Here is a 21,146-nt window from a genome sequence, read left to right on the forward strand (position 1 = left end):
GGGTGCCGGCCTTTTTGGAATCAGATAGGGGAACACATTTTAACAGCGAGCTTGTGAAGATGATTTGTGTTGCGCTAAATATTGACCAGAAGTTGCATTGCAGTTACCGACCAGAAGCCTCAGGGATTGTGGAGCAGATCAATGGCACGATCAAGAGCAGGATAGCAAAAGTGTGCTCCTCAACGACCCTGAGTTGGCCTGATGCCCTGCCATTGGTTCTCATGAGCCTTCGTAGTACCCCAGACAGAAGAACGGGGTTATCACCACATGAGGTGTTAATGGGGAGAGCAATGAGGCTGCCATCTGTCCCAGCTACTGCACTGTTAAATATCACAGATGATATGATCCTGGACTATTGTAAGGGGCTGTCTGACGCCATGCGTTCTGTGTCCCTTCAGGTGCAGGCTGCCGAGGTTCCAGCGTGCCAGGGCCCGTGCCATGACCTGTATCCTGGGGACTGGGTCCTGGTGAAGAAACACGTGAGAAGAAGCTGTCTGGATGTTCGTTGGCGTGGGCCCTTCCAGATCATCCTGATCACGAACACAGCTGTGAAGGTGGGAGGCCTGCCCAATTGGATCCACGCGTCACATACGCGAAGGGTTCCAGCACCTCTGGAAGAAACAGCTCCTCTCTCGGATAGACGTCCAGCAGAGGACCGAGAAGCCATAGAGGGGGCTAGCCAAGCTGTAGAGGTGCCAGCGGAAGCAGGGAACGAGTCTGACCAAGCTGAGGACGGTCAGTACAACAGCGAAACAGAAGACGCTACAGAAGGAGAAAGCAGCTGGGAGTACGAGTCTGACCCTGACAGGTCTGAGAGAGAGCGAGAACAGACAAGAAGGAGAAGGAGTAGAAGGGCACGTGGAGAAGCTAATTGGCCGCAAAGAAGGAGCTCTAGCCTGAGGTCAACTCCAGAAGTAACCCTTCCTCCGATATCAGAAGACTCAGACCCGGAAGAAGGTGCTCAGGGCGCTGAAGCACCGGACCGAAGAAGGTCAAGAAGAGTGCGTGTGCCTAACAGAAGATACTCCACACCTGAGTGGACATATCTGGCGACAAATGTCTGTGAAACCGGAGACAGGGAGGATCCGAGCGGTGGTGGTGTCCAGTTCTGAGCCCATTATCACCGTGGAAATAAGACTGTTGGTACCCGGTGTCGAACAAGAAGGGTCACTAACATTCATGCTCCCCAGACCTCCCCGCCTCAGCAAGTTAAAACACATGTTCCTTTCAGAATTGCAATTCCCCGACTTTGGTACAACGATAACAGCACATGAAGAGCACAATCTTCGTTTGGAAATACTGAACTATGCTATTGAAGCTGCAACCACAAACCTGATAGTAGACTGTTAAAGAACTTTGTAAATAAAGCAAGCAGAAAAAAAAGAAGATTACCTAGCGCCCAGGAAGCAGAGAATTTTAGGGAACTTCCCTTGAGTTGATGGAGAAGGGCTAGGGTTGTCTTTATTGAACTGTTAAAGGACTTTTGCGAAGAAGGTTGTCAGCCTCCAGTTGTGTGGATTCTAAAGACAAAAGGATTGAAAAGAGACTGTAAAGGAACGAGAGGAAAAGAACTTTTTTCTAAGATAAGAGAGAGCCATATTGTCTGACGAAATGGAGGCCGGCACCCCGAACCGCAGAGCTAAATGTATAATAGGTACACTAATAGTAGGAGTGATAATATTAATAGCTTTAGTGGTAACTATTTCTTATGTAAAGGGACATGAGGAAGAGGTAAAGGTAACTGATGTGAATTCTGTAGTGACGCTTACACCTACTGTTGCTGGTGAGAAAAGGGAAAACACTCAAGAGAAAGCGTTATTGGCTGCAGAAGCCCGCAGGTTACACGTAGACGAGTCCCAAGGAGACTTTAGGTCAAATGCTTATGCTAAACTCTTATATGAATACGTGGATGCCATGGAGGTTAAGGATTGTTATGTCTGCATGCAATTGCCGGCATCTGTGGATGAGGGTATTAGATACCATCACCTCCCTCTGACATATGGCATTACATGTAGCTTATTGCTTAGTATATTTTATGAGAGAGATAGTTTTGAATACTATTTCTCCAATTATGATTCAGTGTTGCCAGAAGTCCCAAATTATAAGCAGATGAACAAATGGGATTACTGGAAGAGTGAAGACAGATTGGCCAAGTTCTTCATTCCTTGGATTACCTTAGATACTTCACATGCCCGTAGAAATAACCTGACATGTAAGGTGTCAGAAGTCGAGAAGAAGTTCATAGGGCAGGTGGATGATCGTTACAGGAGACAAAAGATTTTGAAAAAATCAGGACAATGGAAAACAGATTGGACCGAGGAAGAGAAGTCACACCAGAGAAAGGGTAGTAGTGGTCCAATAGCTTTAGATAAAGCGCAGAGAGGAAAGCTATGTCTTCACCGAGCCAAAACGTATTATGAAAATGTATACGTGGGTGAAGTAGACTGTGAACATGCTTTCAATCTAGAGTACTATACTAAAGATTTCCTGAAGGGAATGCAAGTGATTCCAAATGTGTATTTTGTATGTGGAAGAAATGCTTACGTGAGACTACCTGACAACTGGTATGGATCATGTTATCTAGCAATTGTCTTCCCCAAAATATATCATGCACAAGACTTAGTGATCATTGAGGGCAAGACATCTTCGAGGGGAAGGAGAGATGTAGGCGATGCAGAAATGGTTGGAGATGTCTTTGGAGCTATGTTCCCTCTTTTGGGAGTAATCCTTAATGATGTTAAAATTAGACGACTGGCAACAGTTGTCGACAGGTTGTCTGCCAGCACTGCTCAGTCCTTAATGCTGGTAGAAGGAGAGATGCAATCGATAAGGGCTATGGTTCTTCAAAATCGTCTTGCATTAGATGTCCTACTAGCAAAAGAGGGCGGAGTCTGTAAGGCTTTGAAGGTCCAGGAATGCTGCACTTACATTCCAGACAATTCGAAGCCCCTTGAGAAGGTTATTAGGAACATAACTGATATTCACAAGGAGATCGAAGACTTGAGTAGAGAAAATGTCTGGGAAAAGGTGGGCCACGGAATGAGTGCAGTTGGTGGGTGGTTTTCCACCTTAGGCAAAAGCTTTGTTTGGTATATTCTAAAGCCTATCATCATAATATTGATCTGTGGGATTATATTGTGGGGATTGGTGAGGGTATTCAAATGGTACAGAGCAAGAAGGTCAGAAAGGGCCCAAAGAGAACAGCTGCAGAGATTGGCTGCCATACAAGATAATCAGTACAGGAGTCTGAGGGCTCTGGAAGCGCAGAGAATGCCAGCAATAACGTCAGTTTAAATGTTAGTGATGACCCCGAGAGGTCATCAAAGGGGGGAACTGAGAGAGCGCAAACTGACTTAAATGTATGAGTGCACCACACTTACCTGTAGTAAGCACAAATCATGAGGAGAAATGCCATGAGTGCTAATAGTACCTGCAATTATATTCTAAATGTATAGCTAATGTAGAGATTTAAGTAGAAGTGGAACTAATACAGAAATGTGTGACATTATATGATTTTAGTAGACGTGATTATTTCTGAATCCATGTCGTGTAGCTGTTAAAACATAAGATGGTATGTGGTTAAACGCAGAATGTGGTAGGCCTCAGGGCCAGAGCTGGAGCTAAGAGGGAAGGTGTTTCTTTTCACGACACAGATTGTATTAATGTTTTGGTCATCGTATTAAATGGGCCATGATTTATAAAATGTTTACTGAATAATAGAATAAGAGTATTAACATGCTTTAATTAATGAAGAAGTTGAATGCTATAGTCATAATGAGAAATATTGTAGGCCTGAAATGTTTTAACGATTGATTTACACGTACATGTCTGGGCTGAGAAATGTTGCAAGCCTTTTTAGAAGTCTATGAGAGTTGGGTTCTTGGCGGCAGATATCTGTCTGCAACAGGAAAGGGGGGATCCAATTATAAATGAATGAATAGAGGTCTGTTCAGTAGACGGCCCAGACATGGAGGAGGGTTCTGGAATGTTTAAGGGGTATCAGCGGGCCGGAGAAGAGCCTGAGAAGCAAGGTCAACTCTAACGTCTGAGGCCCAATACAAAGCATCATGGAAAAAGCCTGAAGCTACACCACGTGAGAGGCGTTTCGCAAGGGGCGTCTCAAATGTTGTTGACTGTTTTGTATTAGGGACAGCACCCCTGGGTGGAGTTAGAGCAGATACCTGAGGACCCTTTAGAGAGCGGATGGGTAGGCAGAGAGGGGTCATGACTGGAGAACTATAGGTTTTCACCAAGAGACTTAGAGTGGGTGACTTCCCTTGGGGGTCATTCACTGCTGACACCTTTGTTAGGTTGGGATTTGGTTAAGTAGGGATACCATCTAGAGCAGGGTAGGGACAGCCTAACCTTTGCGTTTTCCTCCAACCTAAATGAAGGAGAGATATGCGTCCATGCTGATAGCTTTATTATTCTTAGAACTTGTGTTAGTGATTTCTGTTGCTCGTCTGAGGGCTTTCCGAGAGCACATGTATGTAATTGGACCTGTGTATCTCGTGAATCTCATTTTGAGATGCCTGTATTTGCAGCTTATCATATCTTTACAATAAACCTTTGAAAGCTAGAAGTTGTTTGTGATCTTTGGGAGCAGAGTCCTTTATTGGGTGAACTAACTTGCAGATGGGTGTACTGTTTTCCTCCAAGACAGGCAACAAAGGTTCAGTCGACCAGATCGAGGTTTAGATCAATAGATATAAGGTATCGATCAAAATCTCGCCCTTTCATGTGTCTGGACAAAGCTATACCTCTCTAATGAGCTTTATCTAAAGCGAAACGGGGTGGAGAGGTTGCCTTTATTCATTCCAGGATGCTTGGATTTTACCCATCCAAAGCTGTAATACTGTGCCAGGGAGTGGTAAAAAGCTTTTGTCATTTTTCATCTTGGCGTAGATGGCACTGTGCTAATCCTATGCTTAAAAGCTTTGCTAGCAAAACAGACATTTGATGTGAGGAGATCCAGATTGTTGTTGTGTTTTAGGGTGCTAGAGGACTTGCTCTCCGCCTAAACTTGGGAACTACACAGAGTTTCTTGCTTCCTTGTTTGCATTATTTTTGCAGCACTTTGAGCCTGGAGAGTATTGTCTTGATTGAGAGATTTATATATACATTATTTATACACTCCTAAAACACATAACTGATTACTTTTCATTATTACTATGGAGTTTTTGATGCACTTCATCTGTAAATTCATCTGCATTTTATCTATTTGGTACTTGAGCTGTGCACAGCATGGGTTAACCACAGGACACAACCTTCTGCCTGGCTCAGCCTCTTACCTGTCGCGGGCATCCAACCCAGCCTTTAGCAAGTTAGAGTGCCAAGCTGGGCAGCTAAACCCTGCTGCACACTGCCTTTGTCCATGTGTATTGGTGGGTGAGTGCAAGGCGTAACCTATGACAAAATTCTATACCCAAACTTTTGTGGGCAGCTAACCCCTGCTGCATTCATCCTTCCTTCAGCCGTACACAGCTGGGTTGGCTGCAGGGCCAGCCATTTGACCAGACCCTGCACCCAATCCTCGTGCTCTCGGACACTGAGAATATTAAGCGTCTGCATTCCCTTTGGACACAAGCAATGGGAGTTTGATGCAGGGCCTGGCCTCTGGCCAGGCACTGCTTTTAACCCTCTACAAGCAGGTGTACAGGACCTAAGAGGTAATAGAGATAAGCTCTTTGACTGCTTTTGTTGGTGATTCTCAAAATAATTGTTATGTTTGTGGGTATTGTTTTGTTCTTCATACCATATTTGGACCCTATACAGTAGATAATTAACACTTGTAGGTGCAGATTTAATTCCTCTATTTTCATCTGAGCACCTCTTTAGAAACACTTTGCGGATGTATACCCTCCTCCACCTCTGTACTCGACCTCTTCTACTGGTGCTGCAAATACTCCCTCTCATTCTTCGATCAGAGGTGCCATCTCATGCTTGATGTCCTGAAGGAGTCTGTCTCTGTGTTTGCCCACACTAAGATCATAGAAAGTAAAGAGTCCACCAGCCAACATTATGAAGCCTGGTACAAGTAGCCGGAATGTCCTCACATTCAACCCAGTACCTGCTGCTTTAGGATTTTTTAAAGATATCGTTGGCATGCACTCATTTTTCATTCGGTTACCCAAAGGTGGCAGTATAATGAATCGTCTTCATCCAGTTTGAAATTTAATACGTTACTATTTACTTCTGATTGGTTAATCTGTCCTCTTTATCACATCTTACTGCTGACACCATCTGGGTTACTACTCAAGATTGGGAAAACACATTTCAATCTCTTTTTCCTTTCAGCGAATACGTGATGTTTCACCATGCCATCCATGGGAGATGTTACACCTTCAAAAACAATTGGAATGAGGCCTTCCCGAAAGCTTCAAAACCTGGAATTAAATATGGTAAGACCTTTGGTCCTAAGAAGGGCTGTTCCAGGCATAAAAAAGTCAGGTCCACTGGAAGAACTACTTTAGCATCAGTTATGGAATAGCAGGGGGTGGGCACTGCTGGTAACGTTTAATGTACATTGTCAGAACAGTTCCTAGGTCTCTTGACTATTTGGTTTCAACCCTGAAGTTTCAGATGGTGCTGTTGGCCAGGACTGACATATTTTGTCTGCTGTGTTTGTGGGTCCTAATACTGGAGTAGAAATGAGTGCCACATGTATAAAATCGTGTAGAAACCTTGAGTGTGAATGATTATTTTGCCTTCAGATTGAGGTTTACAAGAAACCCTGCATTGGGTCCAACATCACAACCTCGACTCTGAACTTGGATCATTACTCTTGCCCTCCTCTTTTTCACACTCTTTCTATTGACCCTGTTTAGTATACTTAGATCTCTTTCTATATATGGTAAAGAGGCTGTTGTGCCCTTATTTTTGACGTGTTTAGTGATACCCCTAGTTCTAAAAGAGCTTGGAAGTGCTCTAATCCAGATATTTTGGATGGTGTCTCTACTTTAACTATATGGAATGGTGCAACTGATATAGTAGACGGAGCTCTCATTGCTGATATAATGGACGATTCCTCTAGTAGTTCTTTAACTGACAATACCCGTATACCTGATATTTAGGATAGGCCCCATTCCTGATATATCCGATGTTCCCTGCACCATGTTACTGACATAATCGTTGGCGCATGTATTGGGCCACCATTCTCAGTATTATGTCAGACGGTGTCCATATTCCAGGTGGGTCAGATGATGCCTTTATTCTTAATATGTAGATGGCATTCCCACTCCAAATATGCCAGATGATGTTATTATCCTTGCTAAATGAGATGGTGCTTTTTTTGCTGAAATGTTAGATGGTGCTCCTAACCGTGACATTCGAATGAATATCCTTATTATTGTTTATTTGATGGTAGCCCTATTCTTTTAACACGGGATGGTGTTGCTATCCATGGTTTTAGATTTCATCCACTAATCCTGATGCATATAATGCTTATTTTAACTGATATTTAATTCTTTCAGGCCTCTCTCTAATTGTGCGAGCAGAGCAAAAGACACATCTTCCACTGCTTTCCTACACTGGGGGCCCGAGAGTCGTAATCCACAAGGACAACCAGCCAGCAATCGTGGAGCATGGTGGCTTCAATATCATGCCGGGCACAGAGACATCTATTGGCATCCAGAAGGTGAGCTGATCCTATGGACGACCAGTTGCCATGTCACCTCAGGACTTTGCACTTAGTAGGCAACTGTTATTGGGCCTCCTATTTTTTCTTTTGGCCCAACACCTTTTTCACCTTGACAAATTCCATTGTTTCCCAAACACCTTACTTGGGTCACAGTCACCTCCGCTTTCGCCTCTCAAAACATGATGGTACTCTTGACAAATTTTGTTGCCATCCTCGTCCTTCCTGACACATTCTGTCATAAACATAGCACCTTAAACACTCAATATCTTACCTCTTGCTACATTCACCTGTATTTGATTCCTCAAACTTTCTCTTGCACTCTACCATATGCCTTTTCATTGGACCTCAGTGCCCTTGATTTGACACTGGCTTGAAGTAAACAACAAAATGATGAGTGGAATGCTTGATTTCATCTCAGTCACTGCTAATTACTCAGAGCTGCATTACCAGTTCACCTTTTTTCCCCCAGACTTTTTTTTTCTCAGATTAGAATGCTCATCAGCATTGGTCTTGCTCTAATAGAAACAGTCCCGCCCAAATTGCCAAGTTAGGTTCTCTCTGACCCGGAAAATCAGCAACCCAAGACTGGTTTTGCCCAAGTTGGGGATCTTCAGTTAGGTGCAGCTTGGTTCTAGTGACACAGTGAGTACGTGACTCACATCTGGGCATTCCTGTCACACTTATGGCATTGCACTGAAGAAACACAAAAATTTGGGGTAGAATTCTTGAGTTAATCTCAGTCATAGATAACTGTTTGGGGTCCAACACATTCCTAGTGGCCTAAAACATTCCCTACGAAACAAATGATGGACGGAATGCTGAATAAATCATACATTCACCCCAGTCAAGAGATCTGGGTTAAACCCATTGTTCTTTTGCTCACCATGCCACCCCAGTTTAGACCCAGCCATATGCACATCAGTATTGACCCTTTGCCTCATGGGAACAGTCCAGACCGAACTGACAAGCAGGTCCTCCCTAGACCGGAAGCAAGCATCCTGGGACCGGTTTCTGGGTATTACCCTTCATCAGCCAGGCTAGCTTGAATCCAGTGGCACAGTGAGCAAGACGCCCACGTCTGGGCATACCCATCCCACTTAGGGTGAAAAGTGCTACACAAACAAATGATGGACGGAATGCTGAATAAATCATATATTCACCCCCAGTCAAGAGATCTGGGTTAAATCCATCGTTATTTTGCTCACCATCTGTGTCTTTTGTTTTCTCGCCCTAAGTGCACCGGGTATGCCCAGACGTGGGTCTCGGGCTCACTGTGCCACTGGATTCATGCTATCCTGGCTGATAAGGGGTGAAACCCTGAAACCGGTCCTAGGATGCTTGTTTCCGGTCCAGGGAGGACCTGGCTTGGCAGTTCAGGCTGGACTGTTCCCATGAGGCACAGAGTCAAGACTGATTTGCACATGGCCAGGTATAAAGTGAAGAGGCATGGTGAGCAAAAGAATAATGGATTTAACCCAGATCTCTTGACTGGGGGTGAGTGGTGTGATTTGTTCTGCATTCCATCCATCAATTGTTTGTCTTTCACTATCTCGTCTTAAGTGCTCTGGGTATGCCCAGACATGGGTCCTGGGCTCACTGTGCCACTGGATTCATGCCATCCTGGCTGATGAGGGGTGAAACCCCAAAACCGTCCTAGGATGCTTGTTTCCAATTCAGGGAGGACCTGGCTTGGCAGTTTGGGCTGGATTGTTCCCATGAGGCACAGGGTCAAGACTGATTTGCAAATGGCCAGGTCTAAATTGGGGTGGCATGGTGAGCAAAAGAATGATGGATTTAACCCATATCTCTTGACTGGGGGTGAATGTTTTGATTTGTTCTACATTCCGTCCATCAATTGTGTGTCTTTTGCTAAAAAATTCCATAGGCTCAGGACTTTCAATAGAATTCCAACATCTTGAATTAAGCTCCTCCATACAGTTTTTGCATCCTTTACACTTTCGATTGGGCTCTCACGTAACATTTTGTGTTTGTCTGCTACCTTCTATTGTCTATTTTGACGCCTTAACCCTCGATATCGTTTGTTCCTATAGACACCTTTTTTTACAATCCCCTTGAAAATGTCCATTGGGAACTAGTCACCTTCTATTTGTACTCAGGCATCTTCCAGTGTATTCTGCAACTTCCTCATTGTCACACCACCTTCTTTTGGACCATGAACACATTGTACTGAAACCTTGCTATGCTTATGACTCTTACATGTCTCATTGGGCCCTGACAACTCTAGGTCGAGCCTTAAATATCTTCATTTGAATGCCCACTCATTGCTTTTCATTTCACTTGGTCTCACTGTCCAGACAGTTTTATTGTAACTTCTAGAGAAGTTTAGACCTTTATATCCTTGACCCCTCCTTTCCGGTCTCAACACCTTCCACAGGAACATTCTTCTTTGTTCACATCTACCCCCTTTACAGCGTGGGCATCAGTGCAGATCCTGTTTGTGTTTGTGAGAGTTTAAGCCTCCGGTCAAGTATTAGAGTATGGTCCTCAGGTTATGCACTCACGTGAACACGTGTGGAAATGCATCACATGTTTACATTTCAGTATCTGTGCACATGTGCTTCTGGGACACATGCACATGCATGTCTGTTGTATCTCTGCGTATCATGTCTCCGTACATGTTCGTGGGTCATGACTCATGGTGAATTTATATTCAATTGGAGGAGCTACGACAGCAAACGAGATGGCCGCTTAGTCTCCCGGCTCCGCCGACCTCCGTCTTTCGCTCGCAGTTCCTGTCGTCATTCCTGATTTTCCGCCACATATCCGTGTCAATGAAATGATCTGCAGTCCGATGGAGCAATCCCAAGACTTTTCCGACATTGTGGAGTGGAGTAATGTTGAGGTTTGACTTGAGGCCTAACCCAGTCTGAAAGCCGGGGTCTTGAGTGCTGGTCCTGCCGGGGTCCCAGTTGAACAACAGCGGACTGGTGAGGGCGGCAGGGTCCGGTCCGTGGAACTTTCAACATCTTTTGGACTGCTTTGCTGCCGATCTGCTGCCTGGTCTCGTCTCGAAGGTGAGGAGACGTGTGACGCCCGAGGCGGAGTGGCGGTGGTCCCTGACCCGGAGGCCTAGTGCTCGCCTCGCCGGTGCCTTTGGGACTTGGCGCGCAAGAACGCATGTTGACGATCTGTCCCTCACGGTTCATCCCTGCTCCGCCTAATCTTCCCCCGGGGAGAGCGGGCTCTCCGAGGGGATCACTATGCCTGATGTCGTGCGAGACCTGGCGGAGCGGGCTGAGTGCGGCCCGCCGCTGTGGTCTGTGCTGGCAGCCCTCGAGGCACTTCAGGTGACTATGGAGGCCCGGGTCTGTAAACTGATGTCGGCAGCAGACGGAATTAGGCAATCGGGACCGGACCCTGATTCATCGCACGGGACTCGACGGCCAGCTCTACTCCAGATAGACACCCCAGCGGTGCATTCGGACCCTGTGCATGGAGATGTGCCTGCCCCTACTGAAGTGGAATTGATCGAATATGCTGCGATCTGTGTATCGACTGTATGGCTGGAATTCTTGGTTTCACTACCAGTGGAACATTTAACTGCTGTCCCCACTCTGGTAACTTTTGGTTGAGACTGTGTACTGCGTTGGATTGCGTTGCACCCCCTTCCCAGCTGGTTCATCAAGATGGCTGAGGAAACAGTGTGGGGCCTTGAAGTCGGGGAGGGGTATCGTCGGAACCGGCCATGTACTTTGGGGTTTGCCATCTTTTCTCCATCTAGCAGTCTATATTCCGGCAACTTCTATGTATATTTTGACAATTTGAGGATGAAGTTCTACTTACCAGAGGGAGTCAACGAGTTTGATCGATGGGGTCAAGGCTGAGACTGTTGTTTTGGGTTTACTATTGTGGTTTAATCGGTAACGGGATTTGCTTTATTAGGTTAACGGAGACCGGGCGGGGTTTATAGTTTCCTCCAGTGTAATCTTCTATTGTGTTTTGCTCGATTGCGTCTGCTTTGTGGGGGATTCTTTGTTAAGGCGGGGGGGGGGAACGGGAATGTGTACGACAACGCCCTCCTCCATTTCTACTTTTAGTGTCGGGGTTTAGTTACTCTTTTATATTTCTTCGTTCTCTCTATATTTCGTGTTTCAGTTATTTGGGGCGACAGGCACGCTGCTGGGGGGGTAGGCCGTAGTCATCTGCAGGGGTGCAGGGTGGGAGGTTCGGGGAGGGGATTTTTTGTTTTGCCTTTCTTTGTTGCTATGGCCTTTTTTTTTTTCTCTTCGTTTCCTTTCTATTGCCTTTCTTTCGTTTCTTTTTTTTTTCGGGTCAGCATAGTGGGTCCACTCTTGTGTCTATTATCGATCTTTCTTTATCTGTGCCTATTCTTCCTACAGTATTATCAGTATCAATGGACGGGCGCTTAACTGGTGCGAACTGTGACTGTATGCTTGTTTATCCTCAATCATATGCTTTAGCGCCACTGTTTTAACTGTGATCGTTCCAACTGTGGATGTTTTATTATTTTGCCCGCGCTTTGTGTGACTCTGTGTTATTGTATGGCACCATATCCTTTCATTTTTACATTATAAAATGGAGCCTTTTGAATCCTGTAATTTAGTTGGTGCGCTCAATAACAAGTTTTAACCGAATCTATGGTACCTCCGATTCACGGGCTGCCGAGTCGTGTCATAACTGACTTGCTGTGATGAAAACTAATTAGCGGCCGGCCCTGGTGGTTGTGGGCCCATACTTGTAATCGTTTGAAGTAACAATAAAGGTCTTCCAAAAAAAAAAAAATGATATTCAATTTTCTGGCCATTGAAGGAAGCATATCAGTATGTGAGGGTTTGTAAGCCTACTCTTGTAATCCATCATCAATTCCATTTGTGCTGGTCACTGTGTGCCCATGCGCATATCTGTATCTCGGAGAATGTGGGTATGGGCATCATTGTGCCCCTGCATGTCTGGGCCAATGAGCCTCAGGGACAGTCTTAAGTGACTAGACTTCAATTTGCATGCATTTATCTGTGCATATTCATGAATTTGGAGCACCTTTGGTTGTGCATTTCTAGGTGTACATGTGTGTAGATCAGTGCATGTGTGAATACATGGTGATCATAAGTGTTGTACACCTTTACTGAAGAAAGTACTAAGTAGTGCCTGACCTGCAACTTTTCTTGTCCTAGGATGACATGAACTGGTTGGGAGAACCCTATGGAAGCTGCACAGAGGACGGGAGCGACGTGGAGATAAAACTACTCGACAGCAACTCCTACACTTTGCAGGTATATAACTGCAAAGGGTAAAGCCAGGCAAGGATGTTGCAGGCGATAAAGCTGTTACTCCCTGTTCTTAAGAGTGTAATAGAGTGCTGCTGGACAGAACTGGCCATAACAGCCATCTACACCTCTTACAAGTGGTGCACTGTAATACTGAAGGTGTTAATGGTGAACATTTCTCTTGAGAACAGTAAAGTGATGTAGGCCACAGAAGTTGACTGTGACAACTGATCTCTCTTATAGCAGTATAAAGGGATGGTGTGGGTCGTGGTGATGGCAGTGTGTGATACCTGTAACCCTTGTTTCTGCTGGGCATCTCAGTATGCAAGCTTCGGGGTTACTATGGTGACCAGTGTAGAGGGCGATGATCGATGATCCTGCTTGGGTCTGTCATAGTGCTTGGGTAGGTCATAGTCAATAGGGTTGAGAGTCCCCTGTCAACACCTCCTTCCACCACAGCCACTCTCTAAGTCCTCTGTCCCATTAAAAGCACATTGTATATCTGGAAACCCTGGATAATGTGCTTTCTTAAGCCATCTTCTATCGGCCTCCATGAAGGGTGCTAAATATCCGGTCGCATGCACGGTTGCCCACTCTCCCAGATCTGCTGCGATATAATGATGTTGAAATAGGGAGACCACAGTGGAGAACTGTCAGTGATAACTGATCTTTCTCCCATATCCTAATGTTGTAGGGCTTTGGGTGACAGTAGTTGACATAGGTTATGTTCGCTCTTCCCCATCCCCGTATAGTCAGCGTTATAGTGGTGCTGCTAAAGAGTGCTGTAGTGGACAGTTCTAGAAGGTTTCCCTCTAAATAAAGCCACGTCTCTACAAGGTGCCTGGTATGGGTTATGGTGATAAACAAAGGGTGATACCTGCCTTCTGGGCCTATTACGTTGTTTACAGGAGAGCTGATTTAAGCCCTAATGGTGTGAGGTGGATGGTGTTTCTTCTATTATCTTGTATGTAAACTCTGCCTGGAGTTGTGTGGTATAGGAAGTGCTACTTGTAGGTTGTAGCCTGGTGTATGAAATATGGAATATAATTTTACCTTACTATCATTGTCAAAATATCAAGAAGAAACATTTCGAAAAGCAAGTACATATAGGGAAGAATACATTTACTATTCTTAACTTCACATCTACGTGCCTTTAATGCATATATATATATATATATATTGTCAAAGTATACGTATAGAGTAAGGTATAGAAAATCTATACATATTGATATTTTAATCCTTCATATTTTAGCTCAATTATTAAGGTATAACAATATTCCATACACGATATTCAGGGCCCATTCCTTGATGGTCCCACCTGTCAATTTATGCTTTCCTCGTGAACACATTGGAGATGAAGTTCGGCGTCTCTCTTTTCCCACCCTCCTCTCACAAGCTTATTGCTGCTCAGTGCTGGATATGTGTGTGTGGTGGTGGTTGGTGGGGGTTGTACAGAGTATCCCAGCTGCCATTTTCTTTTGTCCTTTTGTACACACCATGAGTGTGGATCGCAGTAGTTATTAGTTCCATCCAAGTGGTAAAACAAAATGGCCACCATTTCCACCATAACTCTATCTTTTTCATGGGCATTGGGTGTTGACACCTGAATCACAGCCAAATTAACTAAAGGGGTGTGTGTCAGTCTTATAAGGCAAGGGCACCCCAGTAGCCTCTCTCTGCACATGAGCAGTGCACAGGGCAAGCCAAATATTTCCCGCTCACCTATGTTCCTCCTTGTATAGGCAGGTTGCAAAAGGAATCTGCAGCAGAAAGTCTGAAAAATAGACATGATATAGAAGTGCTTAGCACCTTGTCGAGAGTTTTAAAATATGGTCTGAAAGGATTGGTGATGGGGTTTTAGGTTGGTTGAAGGGAAAGGCAGGTCTGCATTTTGCCTTTACCTAGTACCTCCACCCCAGAGGTCCCCACATTCGGATGTCTACATTAGTGGTAAGGGAGGGTCTTGCTCGATTAGGGGTACCTCTCCTTGGTATACGTCATCAAGGGCTAAGACTTATCAGTACGTCGCTGAGTAAATTATGTTGAGGTAAAAGTTCCTAGAATATGTATGTTATGAATGGGGAAAGAACAATACCATTTTGAGAGAAGATAATTATCCATGAGTACAGTTTATCAGTTTATCTTCTCTCTTCGCAGGCCTGCGTCCACTCTTGCTTCCAGTACACAATGATCCAGCTTTGTGGTTGTGGATACTATTATTACCCTCTGCCCCCTGGGGCTGAATACTGCAACTACAAAAAACATCCTGGCTGGGGTGAGTGACAAAATAGTAACTCCCACAGGGTGTTATAGGGGGCAAAGCTTTGGTTGACTCAGCTAAATCTCCACTGAATGTTTAAGTTCCTCGTCCAACGGGATCTTTCAAGAACCACAGCACAGATGGACCGCTACCCAGGGGGAGAAGGTGACCCTTCCTGCACATAAACAATCAAAAAACAAATAACGTTTTGCAACTTCTATGTGTGCTGCATTAAGCAGCACACATAGAAGTTTCGATACGCCATGAATGATTGTTTATGTGCAGGAAGGGAGACCTTGCTGCTCATAAACAATCATTTCCCCCAACGCAGACACCCTTGCACTATGATGTAAGGGTGCCTGCATTGGGGCTAGGCAGCTGAGCTCAACACCAGTGCAAGGGCATATTCAGGGGTGCGCCGTATGCTTGTGAATACGATGCATCCCTGTGTTTTCAGAATAGAGAAACGTGTTGTTAGCCATTTTGCTTAACACCACGCTTCTCCATTCTGCTGTAAATATGCCCCTAAATTTTTTATTTTTTTTTGTTGGCCCTAGTCTGCGTGGGAGAGTGGCACCATATCTCAGTAAAAATAAACGAAATTTGCTCATCTTTATTTTACATGCCCTACAAAACTCTAAGGTGTGTGTTATAGGTTAAACACAAGCAGGTATATTGTGTCCGATCATGAAACTTGCAAACGTGTACTTCTGTAATACTTTCAGAAATACATTCTCTGGGTTGTTTATCACAATGTAAAATAAAAAAAACTATCTTCTGGACTAATAATGTGTCACAGATGGCCAGCCAAACCGCCATGCACACTTAAGCGCCCCAACCACTCCACCCCTGCTGGCTGTGAAGACAGCCAAGCCCCACCCTGCCCAGTAAACCTACCTGACAGCAGAAAAATAAAATCACAAAAACATAGTGTTATTATCATTTTATTTTTCAGTTTTTCACTGCTCAAAATGCAGTGGGCTGGCGCTCCTTCGCCTTAGCGGAGAAGCCGCCGCTGCAGGTTACAGTTGCGAATGGTGACCACCTGCCTTCCAACCCATGCACCATCTTAGTAGTGCTGCTGCACAGGCCCATGATATGTTTAGTAGGAAACTGCCACCACTTCATACACAGCAGCTATATTTGTCATTGAAGACACCCACACTTCCTGGAATGGCTATTCTTTCAGTGCAACATTATGGGCCTTATTATGGAGGGCTGGTGTGCAATACATTAGTAGCTCCCAGTACAGCTGCTATTCTTTTACCGAAATCAATGTACTTCTCAAGAGAGTTTCTGTGCTTTATATCTGGCAGTGTGATGGTTCTTATTGACAGTCCCCTAATGGGGCAGGTGCAACAGTTTTCATCTAGGCTGCTGTATTTTGTAAACAACAGTACTGGTGCTTCCAAGAAAGGCTAGATTATGTATATTATAGGACTAACATACGTCTCTATAAGTCTGTTTGTATTTAGTTTATAAAGAGAAAAAATACCATATATTTTTGCTGCTGCAAAGTAGGACTCTCTTGTGTTAAAAAAAAAGAAATGCCACAAAAATAGCTCTCTCCTACATTTTGAAATATGGTGATCAATATTACTCGCCTATGCAAAAAAAAGAAATGGCGCAAAAAATAGCAGAACCCCACAACGTGTAATACGGTAATAATTAGCACGCACCTATGTAATGTTATATTGCACTTTTTTATAAAGCGCACCGCTGCCCCGGTAAAGGGGCGTCCCAGTGCTGATAGCAGAAATTAGGAGGCTACTAACAAAAAGCAGGATCTATAACGGAGGGAAGAGGTGCGTTTTAATTACCCACAAAGTAAAAATAGCACAGGTCTACGATTTGAAATATGATGATACATAGCACCTAATTGCAACATTTGCTATAATTCATGTAACTGCACCCTAAAGAGCTGCATATAAAGTGAGAGTGCACAAGACATGCATAGTCCGGTATGGAGAAATACAAACTGGGTGAAGAGTGCAAAGCTTTTGTAGAATAAAGTGAAAAATGCACTTTCCTGTTAGCAGTAATGGTGCCCTTGATCTGCTACCCACAACATTATGGATGGTTACTTTCTGTGAGGTGTCTATTGTACACCAAGGGCTGCAACACGTTAGAAGGGGTTAAAGTGTGAAAGGCTCCCTTTGCCCGCTCCAACATTCTGTGCCATCCACCCACAGGACAGACGGTATATGCCTGTGCAGATCCTCTGTGCAGTCGAGGTCTATATACGCAGGACCGTATATTCCTGTCGGTCCGCTTGGCCATCACAAGATATTATTCTTGTGCCACTCTCTCGAGTCATATGTTAGCCCTCTACTGGTCCCCTGTGTAATCCAGTCCTAGCTAGAGAAGGTCCAATATCTCTATGCAGACTGCCTAGGCCGTACCTTTCTGCAAGTGGTAACCCTTCATACTTGTGTCAGCCCCAGAGGTAATCTATTCCTAGTGATGGCAGGCTTGCATCATTCGCAGCAGGCTATCCAGTCCTGAGAAGACAAGCTCCAATCCATGTGTCAATCCCTGAACTCAGCCATCCCTAGGCATGCATGGATGTTTAACCCCTTCACTGCGGCGGCTATTCCGCCGCAGTGCTATGGGGGCGGGGCGGTCGCATGCTGGTGACGGAACCGCTCCGTCACCAGCCGTGGTTGAGCTGTGCCGATGACGGAGCGGTTCCGTCATGGCCCTGCCCGCTCAATAGAACGCCCAGCGCAGGCGCGGAATCCGCACCGCACAGGCGCGGCGGCAGGGCCATGACGGAACCGCTCCGTCATTAGCACAGCGCCACCGCAGCTGATGACCGAGCGGTTCCGTCATCAGCATGCAACGGGTTAAAGCAATGACCAGAGCCTTTAGGTCCAAAGGGTAACAGGCTTTGTATCCCTGTACCAATCCCAAGAGACAATTGGTCTTAGAGGTGCCAGGCTCTGTCTCCATGAGCCACTGCCTGAGACATATCATCATATGTGTAGGATACTCCTCATCCACATACGGATCCCCAACCTATCCAATCTGGGACCTGGAAGGTTCTGCGTCCATGTACTAAAGTTCAGAGCCACCAAACCCCAGAATAAACTGGTGTTGTGTCCTTGCAGTAATCACATGAGTCAACCAGTACTTACATTAGGTAGGTTCTGTATCCAGGTGACAGTCCCAGAGTTCATCTCGCCATTCTCCTAGCATCCTTTGTATCCATATGTAAATCCCCCCTCCTATCCAAACTGAGATTAGGCACATTCTGGATCCATGTGCTGAACACCTGAACCCCTCAGCCCGCATAACAGCTGTTGTGTCCTTGCAGTAGTCACACGAGTCAACCAGCACTTAAATGAGGTGGGCCCTGTATCCAGGTGGCAGTCCCTGGACTCATCATCAGTGCCACCGAGTCCTAGAAGCGACGGGTGTATTATCCCCATGGCACTCCCCTGTATCTTTCAGAATATCCCAGTGCCTGTCTCGTGCCCCATCATTTACTTGTGCCACAGCCGAAAGTCTCAGGAGTCCCTGTGCCAGTCCCACAGATGAAAAGCAAAGTGTCCAAGTGTCAGTCTGACAAATCCTCCTGTCCATTAGATGAAAAGCCCAGTATCCCTGTGCCAATCCCCTGGGCCACCCAGATCTGTGTTTCATGCCTGTGCTGAGCTACAGCTCTTTCCTGTTGTAATTATTTGCCCCATCTCTTTCCTCAGGACACTGTTTCTACAAATTACATGAGAAGCTCATGGGACGGAAACTCGATTGCTATGCAAGGTGCCCAAAACCGTGCCAGTAAGTACACCCCTTCAAAATAGGGTCTTTCTTCCAAGAGTGAATATTATGGAACGCTTTATATTATATGATAGTCACTGTCACTGGACTAATACAACTCTACAGCCTCTGGGTTGTCAGCATAATTTTGAATTTACTGGACCTCTCACATAGTCTGTCTGCTGCAAAATTGGAGAGTTCAAGAAAAAAATATTTCTTGATGAAATGAATTACATTAATAACAAACACCAAACATAGAGCAAAAAAAGGTGCATACCAGCCAGTCATAAATACTTTATTTGGCTTAATGAGCCATGAGAGTCAATTTTCCAGGCACAGACCTCTAAATATGGCCGGCTGTGGTCAGCCAAGGGCTAATTAAGCCACCTATCTCGAACTACAAATCTAACACGTAGGTTATCTTTCATAGAATCATCTGGGACGGAGAAGCTCTTTCAAGGCTGATATATCAGAGCTGAAGAGCCCTTACAGATATCTTACTATAGAGAAAACACTGGGTTCATCACTGCTGACATGGCAACCTTGACCAGGAAACAACCCATTACTGAATGACAAATTACTAATCATGGGATTTTTTTCATAGTACTTTTAAGTCTCATCTATTCTGCATGGCAATAGTAGAGAATTCTGACATAGGTGCCTTAGTGACCAATGTTAACCATGGCCACAGAATCTTTTAAAAATGAAACCTCAGATCTTTACTGTCGGGGCAGTGATATAGAAATAGGCCTGGGGAGCACTAAACAAAGATCTTGATGACCTGGTAATACAGTATTCTTGTTAGAGAAACACGAACATGGGTGACTTTGTAACATCTGAAGGTTCTTAAATGTTTACTATTTTTCTCCCTTTCCCTTTTCTCAATGTTGACCTTGCTCTTAGTTAACTGGCATAGGTAAAGCGCCTACACATCTTTTTTGGTCCTGATCACACTTTATAAATACATAATATTAATAATAACTATAATAGTAAAATGTGAGGACGGTGACCAGGTTCTCAGATAGAACCATGTCGAGTTAGATTAAATCCTGATCATATCCACTGTGAAACCATGTACAGCAAGATGGAAAATCCTCAGTGGAGATTAATGAATCCTAGTTCCAGACTGAGGAGTCGCAGTGGATGCTGGTTTGCATCCGACAGGGCAACAAGGATTAAAGAAAGAGAGAGTTGCTTTGACTAAGCGTGAGGAATGTGGTTGACCATAGGGGCAGAGTGAAACGTGGTTGCAGACCAATCAGAATAGGTGGATCTTCAGCCGCATGTGGACCTTGACGAGCTTTCCTTTGTGCAGGGAGGGCGTTGTAGATTGGAGCCCCGAACATAAATGGTACTGCTTCCAACTCTTTGGAATATGTTGTGTAAGTGACAAGTATGTTTTGGGAGTCTGCTATCACGTATTTGGAAGATGACTCGACTGGATGACTTTAGAAAGTTATTCTGACAGTAGCCAAGAAGTTCCTTGTGGGTAAAGCGGATAGCCTTGAACTGGCTTACTCTCTTTGGTTGCTCTCCAGGGATGGGTCTGCAGAGCTGGTATGATGTTAACCCAGTGTTTCTGAGTAAAGATGAACTGAACCGTGTTTTTAATGTGCATGGTCTTAATGCAATCTAACTGAATTGTGACAGTGTTTATTGGAAAGCAAAAGGACCTGTGTAGCATATAATGGATAATAAATCACATTGTACCCTTTCAACCCTCTTCATCGGACACTTGGCTGCCCACAGCTAACCAAATCTGTGTTCATCTGCCTGTATCAAATCATCTGGCACCAGTCAGTGAATGGATCAACAGCTTGACAAGTGCTTGTCCACCCCCAGGGGCAGACTCGCACAATGCTGACGTGCTTTCATAGTGTAAAATATGTAACTAGTCTAAATCCATACTGAAACTAAATGCATACTCCAAAGTTGATATTCAGAATGTAATCATTACTTCTGTGCAACAGATGACTCATTCTACTGATCTGTAACTATCAGCTTAAAGTTATACAAAAAAATCAGGGAAGTAAGATGTGTGAGGGAAGACATAACGTGCTAATGTGGGACCATTCCACCAATCCAATCCCCCCAAAACAATTCTTAAAACTTTCTGTTTGTGTTTTACTTTTGCAGTGAGACCTGGTATGGGCTGTCTGCCGGAACAGCAAAGTGGACAAAGAGTTCATCTGAGGTAAGAAACTTTGAAAATGGTATTCATAAAGCACATGCTTACCCA

The 21,146-nt window shown here is 44.8% G+C and overlaps 1 protein-coding gene across 1 annotated transcript in view; it reads left to right on the forward strand.

The window, feature by feature from the left end:
- SCNN1D (sodium channel epithelial 1 subunit delta) overlaps positions 1-21,146 on the forward strand; it is an 83,531-nt gene that overhangs the window by 43,387 nt on the left and 18,998 nt on the right. Inside the window, exons 4-9 of the mRNA XM_078640377.1 lie at positions 6,298-6,401; positions 7,473-7,636; positions 12,793-12,891; positions 15,043-15,160; positions 18,850-18,928; positions 21,044-21,101. Of these exons, the coding sequence (XP_078496503.1) occupies positions 6,298-6,401; positions 7,473-7,636; positions 12,793-12,891; positions 15,043-15,160; positions 18,850-18,928; positions 21,044-21,101 (622 nt within the window). The remainder of the gene's footprint in view (positions 1-6,297; positions 6,402-7,472; positions 7,637-12,792; positions 12,892-15,042; positions 15,161-18,849; positions 18,929-21,043; positions 21,102-21,146) is intronic.

This window comes from Lissotriton helveticus, chromosome 5_1, assembly GCF_964261635.1.
Source record: "Lissotriton helveticus chromosome 5_1, aLisHel1.1, whole genome shotgun sequence".
Classification (NCBI taxonomy): Eukaryota; Metazoa; Chordata; class Amphibia; order Caudata; family Salamandridae; genus Lissotriton; species Lissotriton helveticus.